Source organism: Diabrotica undecimpunctata, chromosome 6 (assembly GCF_040954645.1).
Source record: "Diabrotica undecimpunctata isolate CICGRU chromosome 6, icDiaUnde3, whole genome shotgun sequence".
NCBI classification, from domain to species: Eukaryota; Metazoa; Arthropoda; class Insecta; order Coleoptera; family Chrysomelidae; genus Diabrotica; species Diabrotica undecimpunctata.
This window is the reverse complement of record NC_092808.1, coordinates 46,367,816-46,390,555: the sequence shown is the minus strand read 5'-3', so window position 1 is coordinate 46,390,555 and position 22,740 is coordinate 46,367,816. Positions and strand designations below refer to the sequence as shown.

General features: G+C 31.9%; 1 protein-coding gene across 1 annotated transcript in view; it reads right to left on the bottom strand.

Moving 5' to 3' along the window:
- Positions 1–5,081: 5,081 nt before the first annotated feature.
- The window catches only part of LOC140444329 (synaptogenesis protein syg-2-like), a 520,904-nt gene continuing 503,245 nt past the window's right edge, over positions 5,082–22,740 (bottom strand). The window contains exons 5-6 of the mRNA XM_072536080.1: positions 12,346–12,549; positions 5,082–5,260 (exon numbers count right to left, since the gene is read on the bottom strand). Of these exons, the coding sequence (XP_072392181.1) occupies positions 5,082–5,260; positions 12,346–12,549 (383 nt within the window). The remainder of the gene's footprint in view (positions 5,261–12,345; positions 12,550–22,740) is intronic.

The window sequence follows — 22,740 nt, the reverse complement described above, 5'->3', positions numbered from 1 at the left end:
AAAAATTGACCATCTCATTATTAACATTAATGATTATAGCAGTACATCAGAATCTGAAAGTTAAGATAAAATATAGTGAATTTGTAAACTTTTTTCCTGTATACTTTATTTTGTTGTTAATATTTTATTTTTATTTTTATATTTAGAACATTCATTTACTATAATCTGTATCTGTTAAACATCGACAAGCCACAAAAAGTTTTATGTTGTACCTATAATTTGCTAGCTCGGCCCTAAACAAACGCGTGTTTCCAGCGTGTATTTGTTTACACCGTCTGTAGCTTGAGCCTGAATTTAGTATAGTTATGAAATATTTTTATTTTATATATAAAAATATACCAACCTTTTGTACAACCAAATTTTTGTATTTTATTTGTAACACTTTTTTGAAACTATAAAGAAATTGAGATATATATTATAGATTTTTTTAATATTTAATTTAATCAGTATTTTAATAATTAATTGTGGCAGGTAATCAGTTGATGTCATTTGTTTTTGTGAAATAAAAAAATATCTGTGAGATAATGAGATAATAAAGACTAAATTTTATTCATGGTTTTTAAAAGAATTCGTCCAATCTGAGCGTTAAGTGATCCCTGCGTAGACACTTTTCGAATTGATGATCCGATATCGGAGACATCCATCCGCCTGTGGATTCTTAAAAAGGCACGTTTTGCGTTTTCAGCAAGCCGATCCCAACCTTGACGATTTACTTGTAAAAATCAACGGAATATTAGTTGATTAGCAACCAAATATACATTTCTTTCCATATGAACTTAATTACGGCAAAATTAAATTTGCCGATGCTTCATTTAGATTGGTGATTGGTCGCGAACTGTACATTGCGAGCGCGGGATGAAATGTTATTTCATATAAGACCGTAAGTAGTAAAGTGAAGTGATATTCAGTGCACGAACTAGCCTTTCTTTATGTGATTTATTTTTATTTTCTAAAGTAATACTGTGATACGTTACGTCTGCCGTAAATAGTTAAAGGTTAAAGGGTTTGACATAGAAGTTTTTTTTTTGAATTAAAGTGTAAACAAATTCAGGTAAATTAACCTAAAAAATGCAAGCCATGGGAGAAACTGTAAGTATTGATAAGTCTGATATTGTAAATTATATTTTGCATAATGGGTTTTCATCTATTCCATACGAAGAACAAATTGTTATTAAAAATAAGGGGCGTCCTTTGCCTAAAATGTCCCGGCTTATAAATATTAGTGCGGGTAAGGGAAGTAATAGATCATTTTCAGATAATTGGTCATGGCTTACCGGGAGTGAAATAAAAAACAAACTTTTCTGTTGGCCTTGCATTTTATTTTCGACAAATAGGGGCAAACATCAAAATATCCGTGGTGTGAATCTGGTTATGATAATTTAAAGGAATTATTTATAAAAAATTGTAAAAAATAATCACGCAGTTTTACGTCGTTTAATTGATATTGTAATGTTTTTAAGTTGTCAGGAATTATCTTTTAGGGGACACGATGAATCGGAGCATTCGTTAAATCAAGGTAATTATAGAGAACTAATAAAAATGTTTAAGAAATACGATTTGGAATTTTTTAATTTACTTTCTGATTCGAAGACATTTAGCGGTGTATCTAAAACAATCCAGAATGAATTAATAGAATCAATTAGTATTGAATCTGAGATTAAGGAAACCATTTGCTTTTCACTAGAAGTAGATGAAACTACCGACATATCATGTCATTCACAATTATCAATTGTTGTTCGATACGCGTTACGTGGTAATATCTATGAGAGGCTTTTAGGTTTTACAGACATGAGTAAAAGCCATAAGGCAGAATATATTTTTGGTGTTTTAAAGGACAGATTAAAATTTTTTGATATCAAAAATAAATTGGTAGGGCAAACTTATGACGGCGCTGCCGTGATGTCTGGTGAATTAAATGGTCTCCAGGCAAAAGTTAAAACTATTGCACCGCAAGCTTTATTTACTCACTGTCATGCGCATAGAATGAATTTAGTTTTGCAGGATACATGTAAAAAAATTAAAGAATGTCGTCTTTTTTTTGCCAGTTTAAGCGGATTTGCTTTATTTTTCTCAAGCTCGCCTAAACGGACTAATGTTTTAGAACGGTTTGTTTCGAAAAAAATGCCAACAGTTTGTCAGACGCGATGGAATTTTAAATCTCGGTTAGTTTTCACTGTAGCAGATTTTCGTGAACAGCTTTTGGAAGTTTTTGATTTTATTATTGAATGCGACGATTTTCAAAGTGATGATATCTCGATCCGTGAAGCAATCGGTTTGAAAACTTTATTAAATAATTATTCTTTTAACATACTTTTAAATATTTTTAAAAAAGTGTTTACCCAAACCGATTTGATATTGAATGTTGTTCAAAATCAGTTAACTGACATTATTCATTCCAAAAATAGAATAACAAGACTGGTGCAAAATCTCAGAGATTTTCGTAATGATAGTAATTTCCAGTATATACCCAGTGAAGTTTTGGACTCGCTTGATATTTCCGAACCCCCAAAAAAAAAGAAAAAGGCATGACAAAATTTAAAAGTTACGCCAAAGAATTTCCAAGATATTTATTAGACAGGTTAATTAAAAATTATCCATCATTCTTTAATAAAATAAAATTAGAAAATAAATTGAAAGTTTTATATGCTGATCCAAATATTTTCGGAAGATGGGATAAGTTCAAAATATGTATAATTTTATATACTGCAATTCATTACAACAAACTGTTACCGAAATTAATAAATTATTGTCATTAATTCTCTCATTACCACCAACGTCTGCCTCAAATGAACGAGATTTCTCTTGCCTCAAAAGAATCAAAATTATTGTCGAAATACCATGAAACAAGAGAGAATGTCAAGCTTGTCTCAAATGTCTCAAATAGAAAAAAAACTTTTAAAATCTCTCCAAAACTCTAATAAATTTTACAATGACGTTATAACCCATTTTGCTACTTCCAAACAACGTAGACTTGAGTTAATTTATAAACATGTTTAGGTTCTAAATTTATAGGAAGAAACAAAAAAAACAAAAAACAAGAAAACAAAAAATCTCCTATGATGATTTACTTAAGTCTTTATTAGACGGTATACCTATCTAAGGAGACAAAAAATACCTTGCCGACCTTGTCTCTCAAGTCACGAGCCGCCACTGATAAATATTTAGTAATATCTTAAAAGTTATAAGATAAATACTGTATTCAGTATCTCTGTATGTCTTCAATAAAATAATTGATTTTGTAGGTAATCATTATACTCAATTTGATCAAGGTACGAAAAATTGGATACCTCGGCTAATTGGATATTCTGAGAGGAAAAAAATACGCAATCCCTCAACTAATCATCCAGGGAAAGATTGAAGGCAAGAGAGGAGTAGGTCACAAACAAACGTCGTGGCTACAGAACATAAAAAACTGGACAGGCATAAATCACACTGGCGATCTTTTGCATGCCGCAAAAGACAGAAGTCTGGCCTTAAGATAATTCGCCAACACACTATAGATGCACGGCACTATAAGAAGAAGAAGGTAATCATTTTCAAAAACATATGAATATTTTTGATTAAACCGGTATATTTTTCAGGTTCTCTTTTACCTAAATTAAACTAAATTCGACAACTAAAATTTTAGACTATCCTAAATTTTTATTTCTCATAAAATGACTTATTTCACAGTTAAATATGATAATTTGATGAAGTTTGTTTGTCAACAACTCGGCGCTGCCGAGATTTCAGTCTTAATGTTCCACCTCGACATCAATATTTCAACATAAACATTTCAACTGTACTCTCAACTACATAAACATCAATAACCAGCTAACCCCTATAAGACCGCTCAACCGCTGTTAATCCAAACACCTAGAATTTGCTTTCGTGTACTCGGAGGATATAAACAATTCCTAGCGGAATTCTTCCTCACAGCGATACAAGGATATCTTAAGGAGGTTACTCTCAGCACAATATACATGTCATTCTGTAATTGCACCGACTCCTGACTCGACTGGTCTCCGAGGACTTGTTAGATCACGGACTCGCCTACCAATCATCGAAGTTAGTAGCTCGGTTCCTTTGGAATCTCAGTCACGTTGCATTATTCTTTATGTACCGGTGAAGTTACTGCGGTAAGTTTGACAAAAATACTGCCAATTTATGAATGGAAAATGTTCAATTTAAAAATATTAATACGTCGAAAATAAATTGATTACATTTACAACAATAAATATTTACGCTAAAGCGGTTTGTAGAAAATCTGTTAGTTTTATAAATAGTTCACAATAAAAGACATATATTCTACAATAAATAAATTACTATTACACTGGAACCTTGATTATTAGTCAGGGCAACGGACCAAGGGTATGACGGATAATCGAAAAGACGGTTAACAGAACAAAAAAAAATTCATAGTATAACTCTCAAATTTTATTTATATGTTTTATTTGACAATATAAGAGGGATTGATGTTAGTACATTCGAATCAATTTGATTTCAAATATTCCGAAATCTTTGTTTTATTGTTACTTCACATTTTGCAACGGCTGAATTTCTTAATCGACGTACATTCATCAAATCTACCTTATTTGCTTCTTCCTGCCGAGAATACCACTGGATGAATTGTTGTATGTGCGATGCAGCTTCTCTAGCTTCTTTACCTCAATCTTCGTGAGGTGTAATAACATCATCAACATCACCACCATCGAAGTCTCTGTCAGCTTCTGAATCAGTTTCGGCCGCCTCTGTTGCCATTTCAACGATTTCATCATCTATCAGCAATCGAATCAGCAATTCATTTATGTCATTTTTAGGCAACGAAAACAAAACAGTTGATTCAGCCATAACTTCATTTGTTACCGCATCACGCTCGGCTGTCATGGGGGCATTTTATCTTGAGTTGATTTAGGCCATAATTTATTCTACGCTCTTTTCAGCGTTACTTCTCAAACATCAGCCCAAGCATCCGCAGCATTGTTAATTGCGTGTTTTAAATTGTATGTTTTCCAGTATTTTGGCAAAGAATATTCATCTTCCATAACTAGGTTTTGAATAAATTATTTTCCGTATATTTTTTTGAATGTTTTAATGACCGATTAATCCATTGCCTGTATCAATGATGTTGTATTCGCAGGCAGAAAAGAGCACGTGATATTTTCATAGTTACTTCGCAGCATACCGGCTTCAGGATTGGCAGGTGCATAGTCCAAAATGGGAATCGCCTTTGGTGGCAAATTTTTTGCTTGCAAGTATTGTCGAACGTCCGGTATAAAAACTTAAAAAACAAGATGTTAGAAAAATAGATAAACAAATTTTGGTTTGCAGTACATACCTTGTTGAAACAGTCAGCGAATATTTCCTGTGACATCCATGTATTATGTTTTGCGTAGTAGTTAACGAAAAGCGCGTTCATATTTATGCCCTTGAAACGGCGTGGTTTTTTGCTGTAACAATCAATAATATAGAAAGGCGATGGTCACCACTTGCATTTGACCATATCATTGCTGTGATTCGTTGATTTTGATTTTTAAATCCTGGTTTATATTTTTCAGACAGTACAGCGAGTGTTTTGGTTGGCAATGCTTTATAATTTAAACCAGTTTCATCCGCATTGAACACTTGATCGCATGTTAAACCATATTCATCGATCATATCTTGAAGCTTTCTTTTATATTCGTCAACGATTTCAATATTTGCGGCGCTCAATTTTTCACCTTCGATTTTCAGTTCCCGTATACCGTGGCGATTTTTAAACTTTTCCAACCAACCGCTGCTTCCTTTGAATGAAGGATCGCCATTCAATTTCATGTTGAAAAACACTGCTTTTTCGGCAACAATTGGTCCAGACAAATGTACACCTTCGCTTCTTTTTTGAACGAACCACAAATACAGAGTGTCATGCCGTGTCGAGTGATTCATTTGTGGCTTTTTTTCATTGTCTAACTATGTTTCATCCGGCCATCCAACCATTCCATTTGCGATGCATACTTTTCAATTCCACCAGCATTTTTTTTAATCATCGATTGTTGTTCTCGGAACATCATACTTTTTGCTTAGTGCGACTAAGTGACACAATCAATGTTCGAATTTGAATTAAACTGAATTATGTTGACACACGGATATTGACTGTAATAATTATTGTGCTCTGCGTTTTTATTTTCAGCTGGCGATTTTAAAAATGAAACTCTAAAAGCACGGTATCATTTATCATTACCAATTTAAATTGAAATTTAATCCAGAGCCCTGAATAAGAACAATAATTATTTACACAAAATAATGTGGTGGTGGCATAACTTCACGTGCAAATTTTAACGAATTTCGTTTGGTTTATCGCAATGCTCAAACAAAATGAATTGAAGACTAAATTTTTACTTACGTTGTCAATATAACTTATGTATGGACCAGGCGGTTAACAGAGGTGAGGGTTATTAGATAGACGGATAATCGAGGTTCCACTGTATTATAAAGATCGGAAACAAATTATAAAATCAAAAAGTAATATGTAAAAACCAAACTGGATTTTAATTTATCATACTATTATGAGTTCAGGATTAATATATCATACTACATAATATTTATAAAAATGTCTTCTTCTTGTAGTGCCTATCCGTTTCGAATGTTGGCGACCTTCATGGTAATCTGTATTTTGCAAACTGCGCTTCTGAAAAATTCGTGGTTGTTGTGTTGAACCACGTACGTCGATATTTCAGCCAGGAAATTCTACGCCTTCCTTATCCTCATTTCCTTCTACTTTTCCTTAAAAAATTAATTGTAGAAACCACTACCTTTCGCTGTTCCTCATAATGTGACAGAGGTATTCAATTTTGTCTGTTTTTATCTCCACTACTCATCTCCGTACAACAGTATAGGAAAGATATAACATCGTAGTAACCCGATTTTTATGGATACTGACAAATCGTAGCATTTGAATAGCTTAGCCATTTTTTGAAAGACATATCTTGCTTTTTCTATCCTAGATTTTATTTCTGGGGAATGGTCCCAATTTTCATTGAAGTTCGTACCAAGGTAGGTGTATGTTTTTACTCTTTCTATTGGTTGACCATTCACACTGATTCTTTTAATTTGCTGTTCCTTCTTCCTTCAGTAAAAGTCCATATCTCTGACTCACTTCTGTGATTCTATTAATTAACTCCTGGAGGGCTTCATAACTGTCAGCGAATACCACTGTGTCATCCGCGTATCTGATGTTATTGATACATTCTCCGTTAATTCGAATTCCCGCTTCAACATCTTCTACTGCTTTTTAAAAGATTTCCTAAGAGTATATGTTAAACAGCGACGGTGATAGTATATATCAGTGTCGGACCCCACGCTTTATTTTAATATCATCGGATGCTCCTGCCTCTGTGCGGATAGACGATGTTTGATTCCAGTAAAGATTGCTAATAATTCTTAGATCACAGCTGTTTATTCCAATATTTGTTAATATCTTCATCAGCTTGTTGTTTTTTACTGTATCAAATGCCTTACGGTTATTAATAAATCATGCATAAATATCGCAATTCACATCCCTAAATCGTTGAAATAGCACTTGCATGCTAAAGAAAGCCTCTCTCTCGAAAACCAAACTGTGTACGGCTGAGTTTTTCTTCGCATAGTCATAAATCCTTTGATGTATGATTTTTAGAAATAACATTAAAATGTGGCTCATTAAGCTGATGGTCCGGAAATCATTGCAGGATACGGATTTTGTTTTCTTTGGTAGAGCAATAAACGTTGACTTCAGCAATGATGTTGGTATTACTCCGTTTAAATATAATGTCGTTTAATATTTTTGTTAGCATTTGAGATGTGGCTATATCGGAGAATACTTAAGATCCCGTAGACTGACCGAGTCACAAATAAGGAGGTCTTCAGAAGAATGAATAAGAACCGAGAGGTACTGACCACCATCAAATCTCGAAAGTTACAATTTTTCGGACATATTATACGAAATGAATCCAGATATGCTCTCTCTAAAACAATCCTACAAGGAAAAATATTTGGAAACGTATTTCCAGAAATAAGAAGAACATCTTGGTTAAAAAACCTCAGAATCTGGTACAATACAACATGTGTGCAGCTTTTCCGCGCTGCTGCAGATAAGATAAAGATTGCCATGATAATCGCCAGCATTCGTAAACAAGACTATTAATCTCCGATTGGAATTTTTTCAGATGAGTAAATGTAAATATCTTTATGTAAAGCAAATCACTTCTGTTACTACCCTATTAGAAAAAAACACATTTAGTCAAAGAGAAATAGCAAGAAAATATAGTGTATCTCAATTATCAGTTCGCAGTAAAAAAACTTAAAAGAAACGTGCTGTTACCTCGGTTCAGAAGGCTTAGTGTCGCAGAAAGCTTTCAGTATTCCCCATAGGGCAACGAGTTTTAAAGAATTGGGCTGTAAAACGCCAAAGAGCCACCTATATAGATCTAAGGAATAAATTGGAAGAATCTGGCTGTTCAGTATCGGTGGCCATTGTATGCCGAAATATGTACAGTATGGAATTCAAATGTCATAGGCCTATTAAAATGCTCAAAATAACACTACAAATGCTCAAAAACCGCTTAGCTTGGACCGATTTGCATAAATATTGAACTAATGATCATTGGCAAAAAGTAAGTTAATACAATTCATTTTGTTTTTATGCTTTATAATTTTTATTCACATTTGCATGTTTGCTTTAGTGATGAAGCAACATTTCAAATTGTCAATGATACCATCCAATTTGTCCGAAGACAAGGGAAAAATTATAAAAAGGGATATGTAATAAAAAACAATTAACCATCCCACATTAGCAATAATCTGGTCTGTAATAAGTGGCATAGGAATGAGACGTTTATATGTGGTACACGGAACATGCGACAGGACAAGTTAAAAGAGTTTTGCATACAAGATTGATTCCATAAATAAACCGAATGGTTTGGTAATAGTTGCAAGGTCTTTGTGCAGGACAAAGCACCTTTTCATAAGTCCAAAAGCATTCAAAGTTTTTCAATCGGGAAAAAATTCCTCTATGATCATGGCCAGCAACTTACCAGACCTATACCCTATCGGAAATGTCTGGGAGTTCCTTAAAAGGAAAAGGCCAGGCAACGGTCAGTTGATAGAGAGAACCATTTTTTTGAAGATAATAGCAGCAATATGCATAAATAAGTACCGCTCTTAGGAGAGTAGCTGCACTTAAATCCAAGAGTGGCTTAACAAAGTATTAGCATTGTAGTAAAACTATGTGATATGTTAAAATTTTTTGTTTAATAAATATATAAAGAGGTTAGTACTATCATTTATGTAATCCTCATATATAACTAACATAGTTATAATTATAATTGATTATGAAATAAAGTAAAATAAAATTTGCTGGAAGAAAGTAAGTCTAATAATATGAGCAGAAGGTGTATATACTATAATTGCAAACACTTGCAAAAATTATTCGGAAACGTGCAATGAAATATATAAACAAAGATATCGAAAAACGCTAGGGAGGTTTTAGATCAGGAAAAAGTATATTAAAATTAAATAAATATATATAGACGGTTACGTTTGGATTTAGTTTGAGTCTCTTATCATGCTATTATACCTGTTTCTGGTTCTACTCGTCATCAGGGAGACTTGTAAGAAGACTGAAACCAAATCAAAATGCACCGGATAGTATGGCAATTATAGGAAAATAATTACCAGAGTATGCTTTTAGCCACCTTCAACGAGGAAAGATGGATATATTAAAATTAATTCAAAATCTGAATAATTCTTAGTAGAGTACATATATTATTTATCGATTTTAAACGCATATAAGTCCATAAGTAGAAGGATGCTAGATGAGGTCATGAGCATGTTATAAATACCATAAAAACTTACAAGGCTAGTGAAAATGACTCTTAGGAACACAAGAAATTCAATACCAATATAAGAAAGCTTTTCAAAGTAGTTAGCAGTAGTAAAATGCTCTGAGTATGATCATAATATGTTGCTTCCGTCTAATATATCTATCGCACCTTGAAAACAAAATAGCACTATACTGAAAACATCAATTTTTAGTTATAGCGACATCTGCATTACTTTTGACTAAACGCTCCTCTCGCAGAGACTTCTGTTCTAATAGCTCACATAGTTTCTCCTAGAAGTCACTAGTGTCACTTTTAAGACTTTTAGGTGTTTTGTCAAAGTGGTAATTTAGAAAGTGGCACTATATCAGTTTCCGGCGTATTGTTGAGGGAGAAGCACGTCGTGGTAAGTAAAAAAGTGACATTTTTTCTTTAGTGCCGGTTTTCACGTAAATTATGTACATTTATTCTGCATAGTTAATGAATGAAAAACTGACATTTTAAGTATAGTGTCGGTTTTTGAATAACCTAAATGACTAAGTTCTTATATCAACGAATTAAATAATAGCATTTTTCGTTATGTACCATTTTTTAAGGAGTGCAATGAGATTATACTGTTTTGTGTAACTAATAGAAGGTGAACAGAGAGAACAGAGACAGAGAGAACAGAAGATGAATATAGAAAACATCGGAAAGTGCCAATTGACTTGACAGAAGGAGTAAAACGACACATCAATAGTATACCTCGAATTGAAAGTCATTATTTGCGGAAACAAACAATGATGGAATATGTAGATGGCTGAAAAACCTTAACAGATATTTATTTTGATTACAAAGAAGACTGTATACAACAAAGATCACCCTATGTAATGATACACACATATCGAAAAATATTTAACGAGGAATTTAGAATTGGGTTTTTTGTACCAAAGAAGTATTAATGTGAGCAATATACTAAATACAAGATTGCTGAAGGTTGTGAAAAAGATGTACGAAAAGAAAATTATGAGCGACATTTGGCTGAAAAAGAAAAGTGGCGCGAGGAATAAGCTAATGATAAAGAGAACGTGTCGGACCTTTTTATTGTGGCATGTAATGACTTGCAAGGAGTAATGCCAGTTCCAAATGGTAAGGTATCAACTTTCTATTATAAGTTTAAAGTAAATTGCTTAAATTTCACTATCTCTGAACTCAAACAGAACACAACTGAATGCTTTTGGTATGAATCACAAGGAAATCGAGGAGCTAATGAGATAGGTAGTTGTATTTTAAAGTATCTACAGAAAAAATCTCTAACTGTTGATGAAGAATTGAATGTCATCTTATATTCTGATAACTGTTGTGGACAGCAAAAAAACCAGTTCATTATTGGGATGTACATACATGCTGTCCTATGTTAAAAATAAAATCTATTACCCATAAACTTTTAATACGTGGCCATACTCAGAACGAAGGAGACGCTGTACATTCTTTGATTAAAAAACAAGTCAAAAGATGTCTTAGGTCAGGACCAATATACGTACCTTCGCAATATGTTTGTTCTATTCGAAGCGCAAAAAAAGAGGGACACCTTTCGCTGTAAATGAAATGAGCTATGGCGATTTCTTGGATATAAAACAATTACCTGTTTCGAGGCTGAATAAGAGCGTAGATGGCCAAGTTGTAAAACTGTCTGATTTAAAAGTCCTATAAGTTGAGTAAAACGAACATAAAGAGATAAAAATAAGCTACAAAACATCTTACTTTGATGATTTTAAAGAGCTTGACTTAAATAAAAGAACCAATCGAAATAGTCGTTCTTCAGAAATCAAACCTCTGTATCAGCGTAAATTGGATATATCACAGAGAAAGAACGATGATGTAAGAAGTCTTATTGATGCTGGCTTAATTCCCAATTATTACAAATCCTATTATGAAAGTATGTTTTGATAATATTTAAGTTTTTTAATTATTTTAAGTTCGAAAAAATTTTAAGTTTCATTACGTATTATTAATAGTTTGTTAACTTCTACCAAATAAACGATTTTTCTTGTTAATATGACACAATTTCGTTTTATTTTTCTCTTTTTTTATCATAAGGTAAATATTAACTTGACTTTTTATACTAATAATTACAACTTTTATGTAAAACAAAAGTGAACTATAAAGAATTCTTTTTTTTAAGATTTTTTTCTAAATTAGTAGTTACATTATTACCTTGCACTTTAATCAAACTGTTAAATAACATTAATTATAGTATTTAATTCGGTTATTTTAGTTCAATATCCATTACAGAACTGTTCGAAAAACTTTAAACGGTCATACTGAAATATCTAGATTTTAGGATAATGTCACTTTTGTTTTCAAGGTGCGCTATGTTCAGCGTTATTATCTATCTTTTGTTTTATATTGGGTATTCTTACGACGGATACATGCTATTTACGTTTCCAGTGGAGATGTTTAATGTAAAATATGTAATAATTTAAACTGCATTATAACATCACAAATAGCCTAAATACAAAATATTATATACATATAATAAAAAACTTACGGTTTATATCCAAGGTGATGGAGCTGGAAATGGGGGCAACGAGATTGTTGTTGGACGCCTGGCAAGTAAACACAGTGTGAAGGTGTTTTCGTTCAAGTTTATCGATGTGAAGAATATTCCGTACTCTTCTTTCAGACAAATACTCGAAAGAATCGTCAAGAAGGGCGTTTTCTTGCCACCAAGTTACTTTGGGCGGGGGACGACCTTAAATAAAATAATCTTATAAATAATCTTATAAATAAAACTAATTTAACAAATAATAAATTTCCAAATATATAACGATGCAAAAATCTACAAAGTTTTAATTTACGTGTTTCAAATTCCATTCTGTATAAGGTTTTAAACTACGTATAACAAATCTTCGAAGAAAAACCATTTGGTGTTTATTTTCAAATTACTCAAACAAAGGCTAAACCAAAGTTTCCAACTAAGTTGAGCCGAACACTTTCTCTTTAAAACTCATAAGTGGCAAGAAGCAATTATCGTTGTTTTTTTAATTGCGTCTTAAAATTTTTTTTTTTTATTATTCAGATCTAATCATAAGATCACACAGTATTTTGCTTAATTTAGATGGGCAGGTAACATCGTTGTCAAAAAATAACGGCATTCTATACCTAAACGCAAAATAAATCATACGTCGTGCCAGTTGAAAAAATGTCCATCGGGTGAATCGTGTTAATTTTTCTATAGGTTTTATTCTATCGTTAGTGTGAATAGGATGTTAACAATTTCTTTTTTACTTCTTTATAAATGAAAAAATATACATTTTTAAGTATTTAACTGCTTTGTTTAGTTTATTTTATTCTATTATTTATAATCAGTTTTCTTTATTCTAATATTAGCTATTGATCTCCTTTTATAAACTTCTTTAACTAGTTTCAATATGTGTAAGTGGTAAAGTTGCTTATGTTAATCAAGTTAATTAAACAAGTTTGTTGCTCTCCTTGCACAATTTCCATTTTTAAAAAATATGGAAATAATTTTAACGTGTTCTGCGATAGAATAGACCATTTCGAATGACTTAAAAAATACACTTTGGTAATATCGCTGTTAAACGCTACCAACAACAGTTCAAATATCTAAAGAAAAATCATGAATTTCTAAATTGATCAACGAAATACCTGTCCTGTCCTGTGAGATGACCGTTTTGGAAAAAAAATCAAAATTTTTCAACATTTTCACAAAATCCAGTGAATATTGCCAAATATCAAGGTACACTCTTTTGAGTGGTCAACCCTGTGTATTAATATTATTTGTATTCCTTTTGTGTACATTCATATTATTTAATAGTTTGTAATTAATTATCAATCTACATTTTCCCTACTGCGGTATTATTACCATCCGCTAAATAAAATTAGTTTTATACTCTTTGTAACAATTTTATATTACGTATGCAAAAATTAGCTCTACTTTTGTAAAATATATGTTTTAAATAAATGTATAATTAATTTAGGGTTTAATGTGAATTGTATGTAAAATAAATATTTGGCATCGGATTATTTACTGCTGACGGTCATTTTCATGAAATGCTGGAAACGACACTGTTTAATTAGGAATATCAAATTATTTTGATAAAAGTTATGAACATGAAATATGGTAAAACCGGTTGATATATTATGCCGTTTTTGTTTTCAATGCTACTACTTGTAAAAAGCAAAACCTTCCTTGTTATATTGCAAAAAGTAGAATTCAATGTGCATTTATTAATAAAATCCCAAATAACCCTGATTTATTAAGGTACTGTGTACCTCTACTCCAATAAAATTGTCCAAAATAAACAAAAAAATTGCGAAGTGGCTGTAACGTAGTATAGACCTTTGAAAATGTATATATTTCAAGAAACCAAGGAGTCGCTAGCCATAAAGGGTGTGCTGGAGTGGCCACGCTTAACCTTTTGCAGTACAACGGGTCTCTCAGAGAACCACAATTTTTTGATTTTTTTTTTCATGTAAATCACTATAAATATCGACAAGTTTGGTAAATTTAGCATCCTAAGATCTAAAATAATAAGAAGTGTGCCTGGTTTGATGAGAAATATATCTTTATTTTCTGGTGATAATGCGATCAAGAGGACAAGTAGATCAACATCCTCGCCGACTACAAATGTTCGACCATTATTCGACATTTCTATTGCGGTTTTAACAATAAGTGTATCCGCATCATGGTACAATGAATACAAGGTATGATACATAATGTTCCAAAATCGGTTCGCTTTCGCCCATGACGTAGCCAAGACCGCTTATTCCCGCAACATTTGAATGTATGTAGTTGTATAGTTAAGTTTTTTTATATAATTTGGCTAATTTAATTATAGTAATTATAAAGACATGATAAAATTATGTTATAATATTTAATCATAAATACAATTTTTAAGTTTATTGATTTTTGGTACAGTTATTTTGTTAACATAGATATCCTTTATAAAACAAGTTTTAATTTTTAATTATCTTTTATTACACGTAGGTATAGGTTAATCAACTTATACCCCAGAGTTCAATATTTCAGTTGTTTAAAAAGATACAAAAAAGTGGTAATGAAGGTACACAAAATTTGTACGTATATACCTACTGAACTAAACACAAAATCAAAATAAATAACGATAAATTCAACTTTATTTATATCGGACGAGCTAGCTGGCCATCGAATATGAGTGTAGTGAGGTCACACAATATTGCACAATATTTTAAATGACATCTTTTGTAATATTTTCACACATAAAATTATCTTGGTATTGTTTATAATAATGATAACATTATATATTTTAATAATGATAACATGATTTAACAAAGAAAAATACTTATGTTATTTTGGAAGATGCTAAATTGATTTCCTCCTAAATAGTTCTTATTGCAAATTGCATAGCAGACTGAGGCTAGTTTCTTACTTAACAAATCGATATAAAAGAACCATTTAGGGTTGCTGTCTAAAACAATACCAACAATTTTATAGTAACATGTTAAAAAGCTTTAAACTGATAAATTCATATGAATTCTGGGTCTTCGTTAATCTACAAAATTAAAGATATTATAATAAAGTTTTTTCTAGTTGCATAACTATGCACATTACTCAGTTTATCCCAATGTTTTTAAAAGCACCTATTTTTAACACATAACAAACATTCAAAAATAGCGATGGTTCATGAAGAATACAAATGAATTAATGCAGAGCTGGATAAATTACCGCAGAGCGCAAATATAGTTAGATTTTTAAAGTCAAAAATACTAAACCCGGTTGGCCACTTAAGCAGAATACCAGATAATCGAGCTGTAAAAGTAATCTAGAGATTAAAACCCCAAGCAAATAGGACAAGAGGTTGTTGCCGAGAGGGGGCATTTGGGCCTGTAGGACCCATCGCCGGCTCTTCGGGCTTCTTCCTATCCCCGGAATTGGATCGGGTATTCACCATCTTTGGTTTGTCGCTGGTAGAAAGGTTAAATACAACCGCTGTTATAAATAACAGTTCCAGTGACAAATATCTGTTATAGATAACGGTTCCAAGGAACAGTTACAAAGTAACAGAGCAAAAATGGAAAACAGATAGGTAAAAATGATCTAAGTATTCCTTGACTCACGGAAGGAATAACTTAGTAAACAAGTAAATTAAATGGTATAAAAATATAATGCAAAGAAAAATGTTTCTAAGTGTTTCTTGACTTACGGAAGAAACAACTTAGGACAGAAATATAGATAAATGAAATACGTAAATGTGAGAGTAAAATATTTCTAAGTGTTTCTTGACTTACGGAAGAAACGACTTAGAGTGGAAACATAAAATACTCAAAATATAAAACGAGAAATGCAAAAATGAAACAGATTATAGAAATATGTCTAAGTGTTTCTTGACTTACGGAAGAAACAACTTAGAACAGAAAATAAACAAGAGAATCAAATATAATTATAAGTGTTTCTTGACTTACGGAAGAAACGACTTATAATAGAAAATAAGAAAAATCAAATATAGAAAAGATGTGAAAATATAGCTAAGTGTTTCTTGACTTACGGAAGAAACAACTTAGCATAAAATAGAAAATGAAAGAAACAAATGTATTAAGTATTTTCTTAATTTAAGAAAGAAAATATCTTAGATAAAATATCGGAAATAATAATGCAACAATGATTATGAAAATATTTCTAACTGTTCTTTTGACTTACCGGAAAAGAACGGCTAAGACGCACAATTAAAATAACAAGTCAAATATTCAGAGAAATATTTCTAAGAGTTCTTTGACTTACCGGAAAGAACTACTTAGACAAAGTACAAATCAAAATATAAAATAGGAAAATCAAGATAAATATTTCTAAGTGTTCTTAACTTACAGAAGAACAACTTAGATACAAAATACAAGAAAAATAAACAATCAAAATAATCAAAATATCAAACAATCAGTACATGAACAAATATTCTAACCTGAAAAGGTCAGAATATACAATAATGCTAAAATAAAAAAAATGGTATATAGGAAATCAGAAATAAAACAATAACTTAGTTGGGACAATAATAGCACCGACTAGGTCTACAGTAGAAGAGGCAAGCTCGACTGATCGATGAGAGAAAATCTACCTGCTTTTATGTAAAACAAATCCTTTGTTTTACGTAGCGAAAGTGGAATTTCCCTGCATCGAATCAATTAGAAATTTGGATTTGGCCAAACTTGGAATTCCCAAGTATTTTGACCGATATCCAAATTCCTTGATGCGTCCGGCACGGCTGTCAGCTATCGGCTGACACGCCTCCGGAGGACAAGGTAGGCCCAATAAAAGGTGGATAGAGGAAGATCTTCAAACCATGAACATCAGGCAGTGGTGAAGCAAAGTACATTGTTAAGCAGGCCAAGACCTACAAAGGGTTGTAGTGCCATTAGAAGAAAAAGAAAAAGAAGTTGGCAAATAAAAAGATAAAGTTTTTATGGACAAGCATTAGTTTACAATTTTTGGCATTTTTCTTTTAATTTTTGCCTTACTGTCCTTTCTAATTCTGAAATACATTCTTGACCTAAAGAAAAGTGTCTTTACATTATCGTCACAATCAACATTATTAGCTGATGTATTGAGTTACTTTAAAATATATTTATTATCTCATAACTTGCAATTTGCATCGTCACAATTGATAACCGATATTATTGTCGAACTTTTGTTTTAATACAAGCCTTCTGTCTTGTCGGTGTAAAGTCGTCTGAAGTAGATATTTATTGTGTTTTAACTAATTTGTGCTTTATTTTCATATTATATTGTTTGGAAGTAAATTTTGCATATAATAATTGATAGGTTATAGTAATGTGTATATTTTTTATTTTACTAAATTTCATTATTACTCATCTAAAATACCGTATTGAATTATAAATCAGATTTTTCTTTACTATAATCTATTTTGTTTTTACTTCAGTAAAACTGCTTGAAAGTGAGTGACAGTGAATCAGAATACGCAAATCTACTACTAATTACCTATTCACACTATTTCCTCTGCACAAAATTTTTAAATTTCAACGGATTTGCATACAAAAAGATTGCTTATATTATTAGTATATGTATGAAAACAAAAATAAATATTTCGCCTGAATCCCCAGGAAAAGTAAAGGTTTTACGCTACTGAAAATATATTTTTTATTCAATTATAACCAAAACAAAACATTTAAAAAAAAATCGATCATTTGTTGACCATAATTTCAAAATTCATGTGTACGTTAAGCTGTAATAATGGGTTCGAGCGGTCTTGACTACGTCACACTCCTGGGCCAGCTGTCAAATGTCATGCGCAATATCATACCTTGTATTCATTGTACCATGTATCCGCATCATCTAATGCTTGCTTTACAACAAATTTTTTATTTTGGAGAAATTTCGTTAACAATGAAATTAATCTGATTTTATTTTTATCGTTTGACAAATATTTTTTTTATTGTCCGTACATGACGCTCATTCATCGAAAATAATTTTTACAGATTGGCTATGCAGGTATCGTACATATTTGTCCATATCATGAATGTGTAGCTTGTGTGAGTCCATTTCAAGGTTCAGGTATAAGAAATAAATTAGACTTACTCAAAATCAATTTAATTTTACTACCCAAAACGACCGGTTTCGCTTTCTAAAATTTGCAAAGCATCTTCAGGTCAAACGGTACAAAGTAAATTAAATGCTGAAATTATAAAAAGCCTATATTAGGGTGCTGTCTTATAAAGATATAGATAAAAAAAGTTAGAGTAATTATACCAACATTACATGTCTGTGTTTATTAATATGCATAAAATTGATTTAGCAGACAAAGTAAAAACCCACAAATTGGTAAGAGATAATCTTTTAATTTTTTCTGTTTTTCTTTAAAAGCTTCATCTATTTTTTCCGTACAAAAAAAGCATGTACTTTTAAAATCAAATGATGATTCAGATCTTAATTTTTTTTTGTTGGTGACCATTTTGACGTAGATGCTTTATCATCAAAAAGTATCTTCCCCGCCGCTTTCACGTTGCTTGGTCTTGTATACCAGTTACTCACTTTCGCTGAGTAACTGGTGTTTGCCATCTCCTCGTTCTTTGCTGCAATTGCTTAAAGTTTGTATAGCTTCTAGACCAACCGTTACAGCATCATCCGAAATGGATTTTTCGGAAATGGAATGGAAAGATGTTCATGCACATACAAATCCACCCACAGAATCTTTAATATGCACAATAATAGTTGTTTATTGTCTAGTTTTTCTAATACTGCTCAACCGAAATATCTTACAACATAAGATACTAGACGCGCACACTGTTTAAAAGACAACTAACCAGTACTCAAGCATTTGGTCGACTGCCGGTTACAGTTACGTAGTTGAGGAGGGGAGCGCCGGGGTCTTTATACCTGGATTTCGGGTCGAGCACAACATTTAATGCTCGGGACTCATCGGATTTTTCAAAAGAATGTGTTCGTTTATGAGTGTAGAAAGTTGCAGCCACTTTTTTTGTTGTACTGCAGCCAATTAGCTTATTGTATATTGCGTATATAGTGTGTGCGAAGTAATTGACTTTTTAATATTTTAATAAAAATTCATTATGAAAATTCAAAAGTAATATCTTTGTATGATTCCAGATTGATTATTCGATTCAGTCATGATTTCAAAAAAGAGCTTTTTGTGATAACAAAAGTTTTTGATGCCATTTTTATGGTAATTTTTTCCTTTTCAGATTTTGTGTATCTTTTCAAAAGTTATAGCAGTTTACAAGGATTTTAAAAAGGATATCTAATAAGAAATGTTACTAATAATCCGTGGTTTTTTCAGCAGCATTGATTACAACTTGACATAACATTAGCATGCTTCAAATTAAATTATCCAATTTTGTTTTGAAGCAATAGATTATTAAAGAAAATCTTAAAAACATTATCTATTAGAAACATTGTGATATGCAATCTGTCTCTGAAGCATATCCCATACATTATCGATGGTATTAAGATCTGGCGATTGTCCTGGCCATGATAAAAGTGTTCTATCCCTATCATGAAACCAATATCTTACTGTTGCTTTAGTATGTGGCCTATCATTATCCTGTATGTAAAAAAATCAGGACCTGCAGCAGTGGAATATGGAAGGACAACAGGCTCTCAATATATTGAGATTGATTTAAGGAGCCTTCCACAAAAACAGGAACAGTTCAATAATGAAAAATTATTGCAGCTTACACTATAACTTGTATATCCGCGAAATATTGGATATTTTCATTGAAATATGCCGCACTTCATTTACTCCATCATCACATCTTACAATTGATTAGCTACTGTTAGGTAGATGCCCGTTGGATGTACATCCCCATTAAAGTTTTAAAGTACGGAATTAGAATTGTTATCGTATGGGATTCCTCCAGTACATATATGTTGGATACATGTTGGTAAGCTCTATTTGGGAAAGAAAACTAATACCAATGGTTTTCCACAAGCAGAGCATTATTTCAAAGAACTAACAAAATCTGTCCATGAATCAAATCGGTAAGTAACCATAGACAACAGGTTTATGTCAGTAAAGCTAGTCGATGAAGTATTACAAGAGCTATATAACATAACAGAAATAGGTACTTATCGGAAAAACAAAAAATAGGTTTCCACAGAAATGTTGGCACTAAAAGGTATAAATGATATTCTGTTTTGATCAGAAGAAAACTTTGTGTCTTATGTCCCTAAAGAACAGAAATTAGTTTTCCTGCTTTTAACTGTGCATAAAACGGCAGACGTATCGAAAGAAACAGGCAAGCCTGTAATTATACAAAATTATAATAACACAAAATAAGGCGTAGGTAGATACTGTTGACCAAATGTGTTCAAACATTAGCTGTAACAGAAAATCCCGAAGATGACCGTTGCGTATATTTTATGATATAATATTAATGCAACCAGTATTAATTCCTATGTCATTTACATATACAACACATTAAAACGAGGTCAACAGCCCGTCTCTCGTTACCAGTATATGGTTGATTTGAGACAGTCTCTTGCCGAACCACGGACGAGACAAAGATTCGCAACTGCTGCTCTGGGTCCAAATATTCGTCACGAAAAATTTGCTTTTATTGACCGAGCCAAAAAGGGCGAATGAAAACTACATATTGCCAAGAATGAAAACATGAGATATGAGATATGAGCATCGTGGAGAAATTTGCACCGAGTTTTCGAAAACATTAACCAATTCTATTTGTTTTATTCATTTAAAATATGTTATTATAGTGACTAAAACCCACTTATTTGGTCTTTGTACTTACAAGACATTTTTTTATAGGTAGTAGAATTTAGGATAGTCTGGTAATCACGTTCGGCTGAACAAGTTCGATAATCTAGGGTTAAAGATATTTGTAAAAATATTATTTAAAAATTCCTTTATAAAAGGTATAATAATAAAAAAAACCCTATCGGGATACATTATTGAACGTTTTCGGAATAACTATTTCATCATCAGTGCTATCCTGAAAAGTATAACCACTTTAATTAAATTAAAGGTGAAAGTTAAGATTTTGACAGAGGTGATTACAAAAAGTGTGGTTAATACTTACTGGATGTACATGTTTAAACCCTTTAAATATTATATGAATAACTTTGAGTTACATTTTTGATAATTAAAATTTGTAAAATATGTAAAATAAAATATGTTAAAATTTGATTGATACTAACAGTAGGTGGACTAAATGAAAAAAGTTGTGAAGAGGTAGGCAACTAACTACATAGACATCTGAATTCATTGGTGGAGAACTAAAGATTTTTATAGAAGACCCTAGATGTCTTTTCAACATTTGGTACCTGGAATATGGAAAGCAAATAATTATATGTGTAGGAAGTTGGGTTTTTTAAAATTTTGTTATTACAGTATAAAATGTTAATTGACTTGTTTCAGTATGTGATTGATATTGAAGGTCTTGTTGTTCTTCTTCTTCTTCCTCTTTATAAGCAATTCTGCTTGTTCATTAACGGATTAATACCTCTATGGAAGGTTGTCTTGTATTGTAAGTTGTTGTAAGTGGTTGTCTTGGAAGGATATATTGTATTATACACACAGAAATAAGGAGAAAGATCAGAGAAGCAAAGGAAAAATGGTATAGTGACGAATGTGAAGATATTGAATAGTTGGTAGAGAAAAATGATAACCTAAAACTTTCATTAAAAAATTGGGGAAATAACAGGCACTAATATTAAGAAAAAATAAACAAACTGGTGGATAAAAACTGCAAAATAATTATAGACGTCGGTGAAAGGCTTTAAAGATGGTAGGAATATATTCAAGAGCTATTTAAAGACGAACGGACTGAGATAGTACTAGAGAAGAAAAAGATCGACAACGGCACAGACATAACAGAAGGCGATAAAGCGAACAAATAACAACAAGGCAACAGGTCCTGACGAAATACCTGTAGACATAATACGGTTAATAGAAGAACAGCAAATTGGAATATTGGTCGACTTATTCAATACAATATAAAATACAGGAATCATTCCCAGAGATTGGCTGATGTCCACTAGCAAAACACTACCAAACTACCAACACTACCAAACTACCAACACTACCAAAAAAACCAAATGCAAAAGAATGCCAAGACCACCGGATAATAAGTTTAATTAGTCATACGCTCAAAATATTGTTAAAAACTATACACCTGAGAATACACAACAAACTTGAGCAGGACATAAGTGACACAGTAACAGAGTATTTTGATTTCTTTTTTTCTCATTCGGTATCCTCTTTCTTTGTTTAAGGTTTATGGGTAAAGTAGTAAAGAAGAATGGGGGTCAATGAGTCCCCTTGTCTTATTCCGCTGTTTATTTGTATAGGTTCTGTAAGTTGTCCATCTATTCTGACTTCCATTTTGTTGTTTTGGTGGATAGTATTGATAGTTTGTATAATATTTAGGGGAACTTCTATATTATACAGAATATGGATTACAT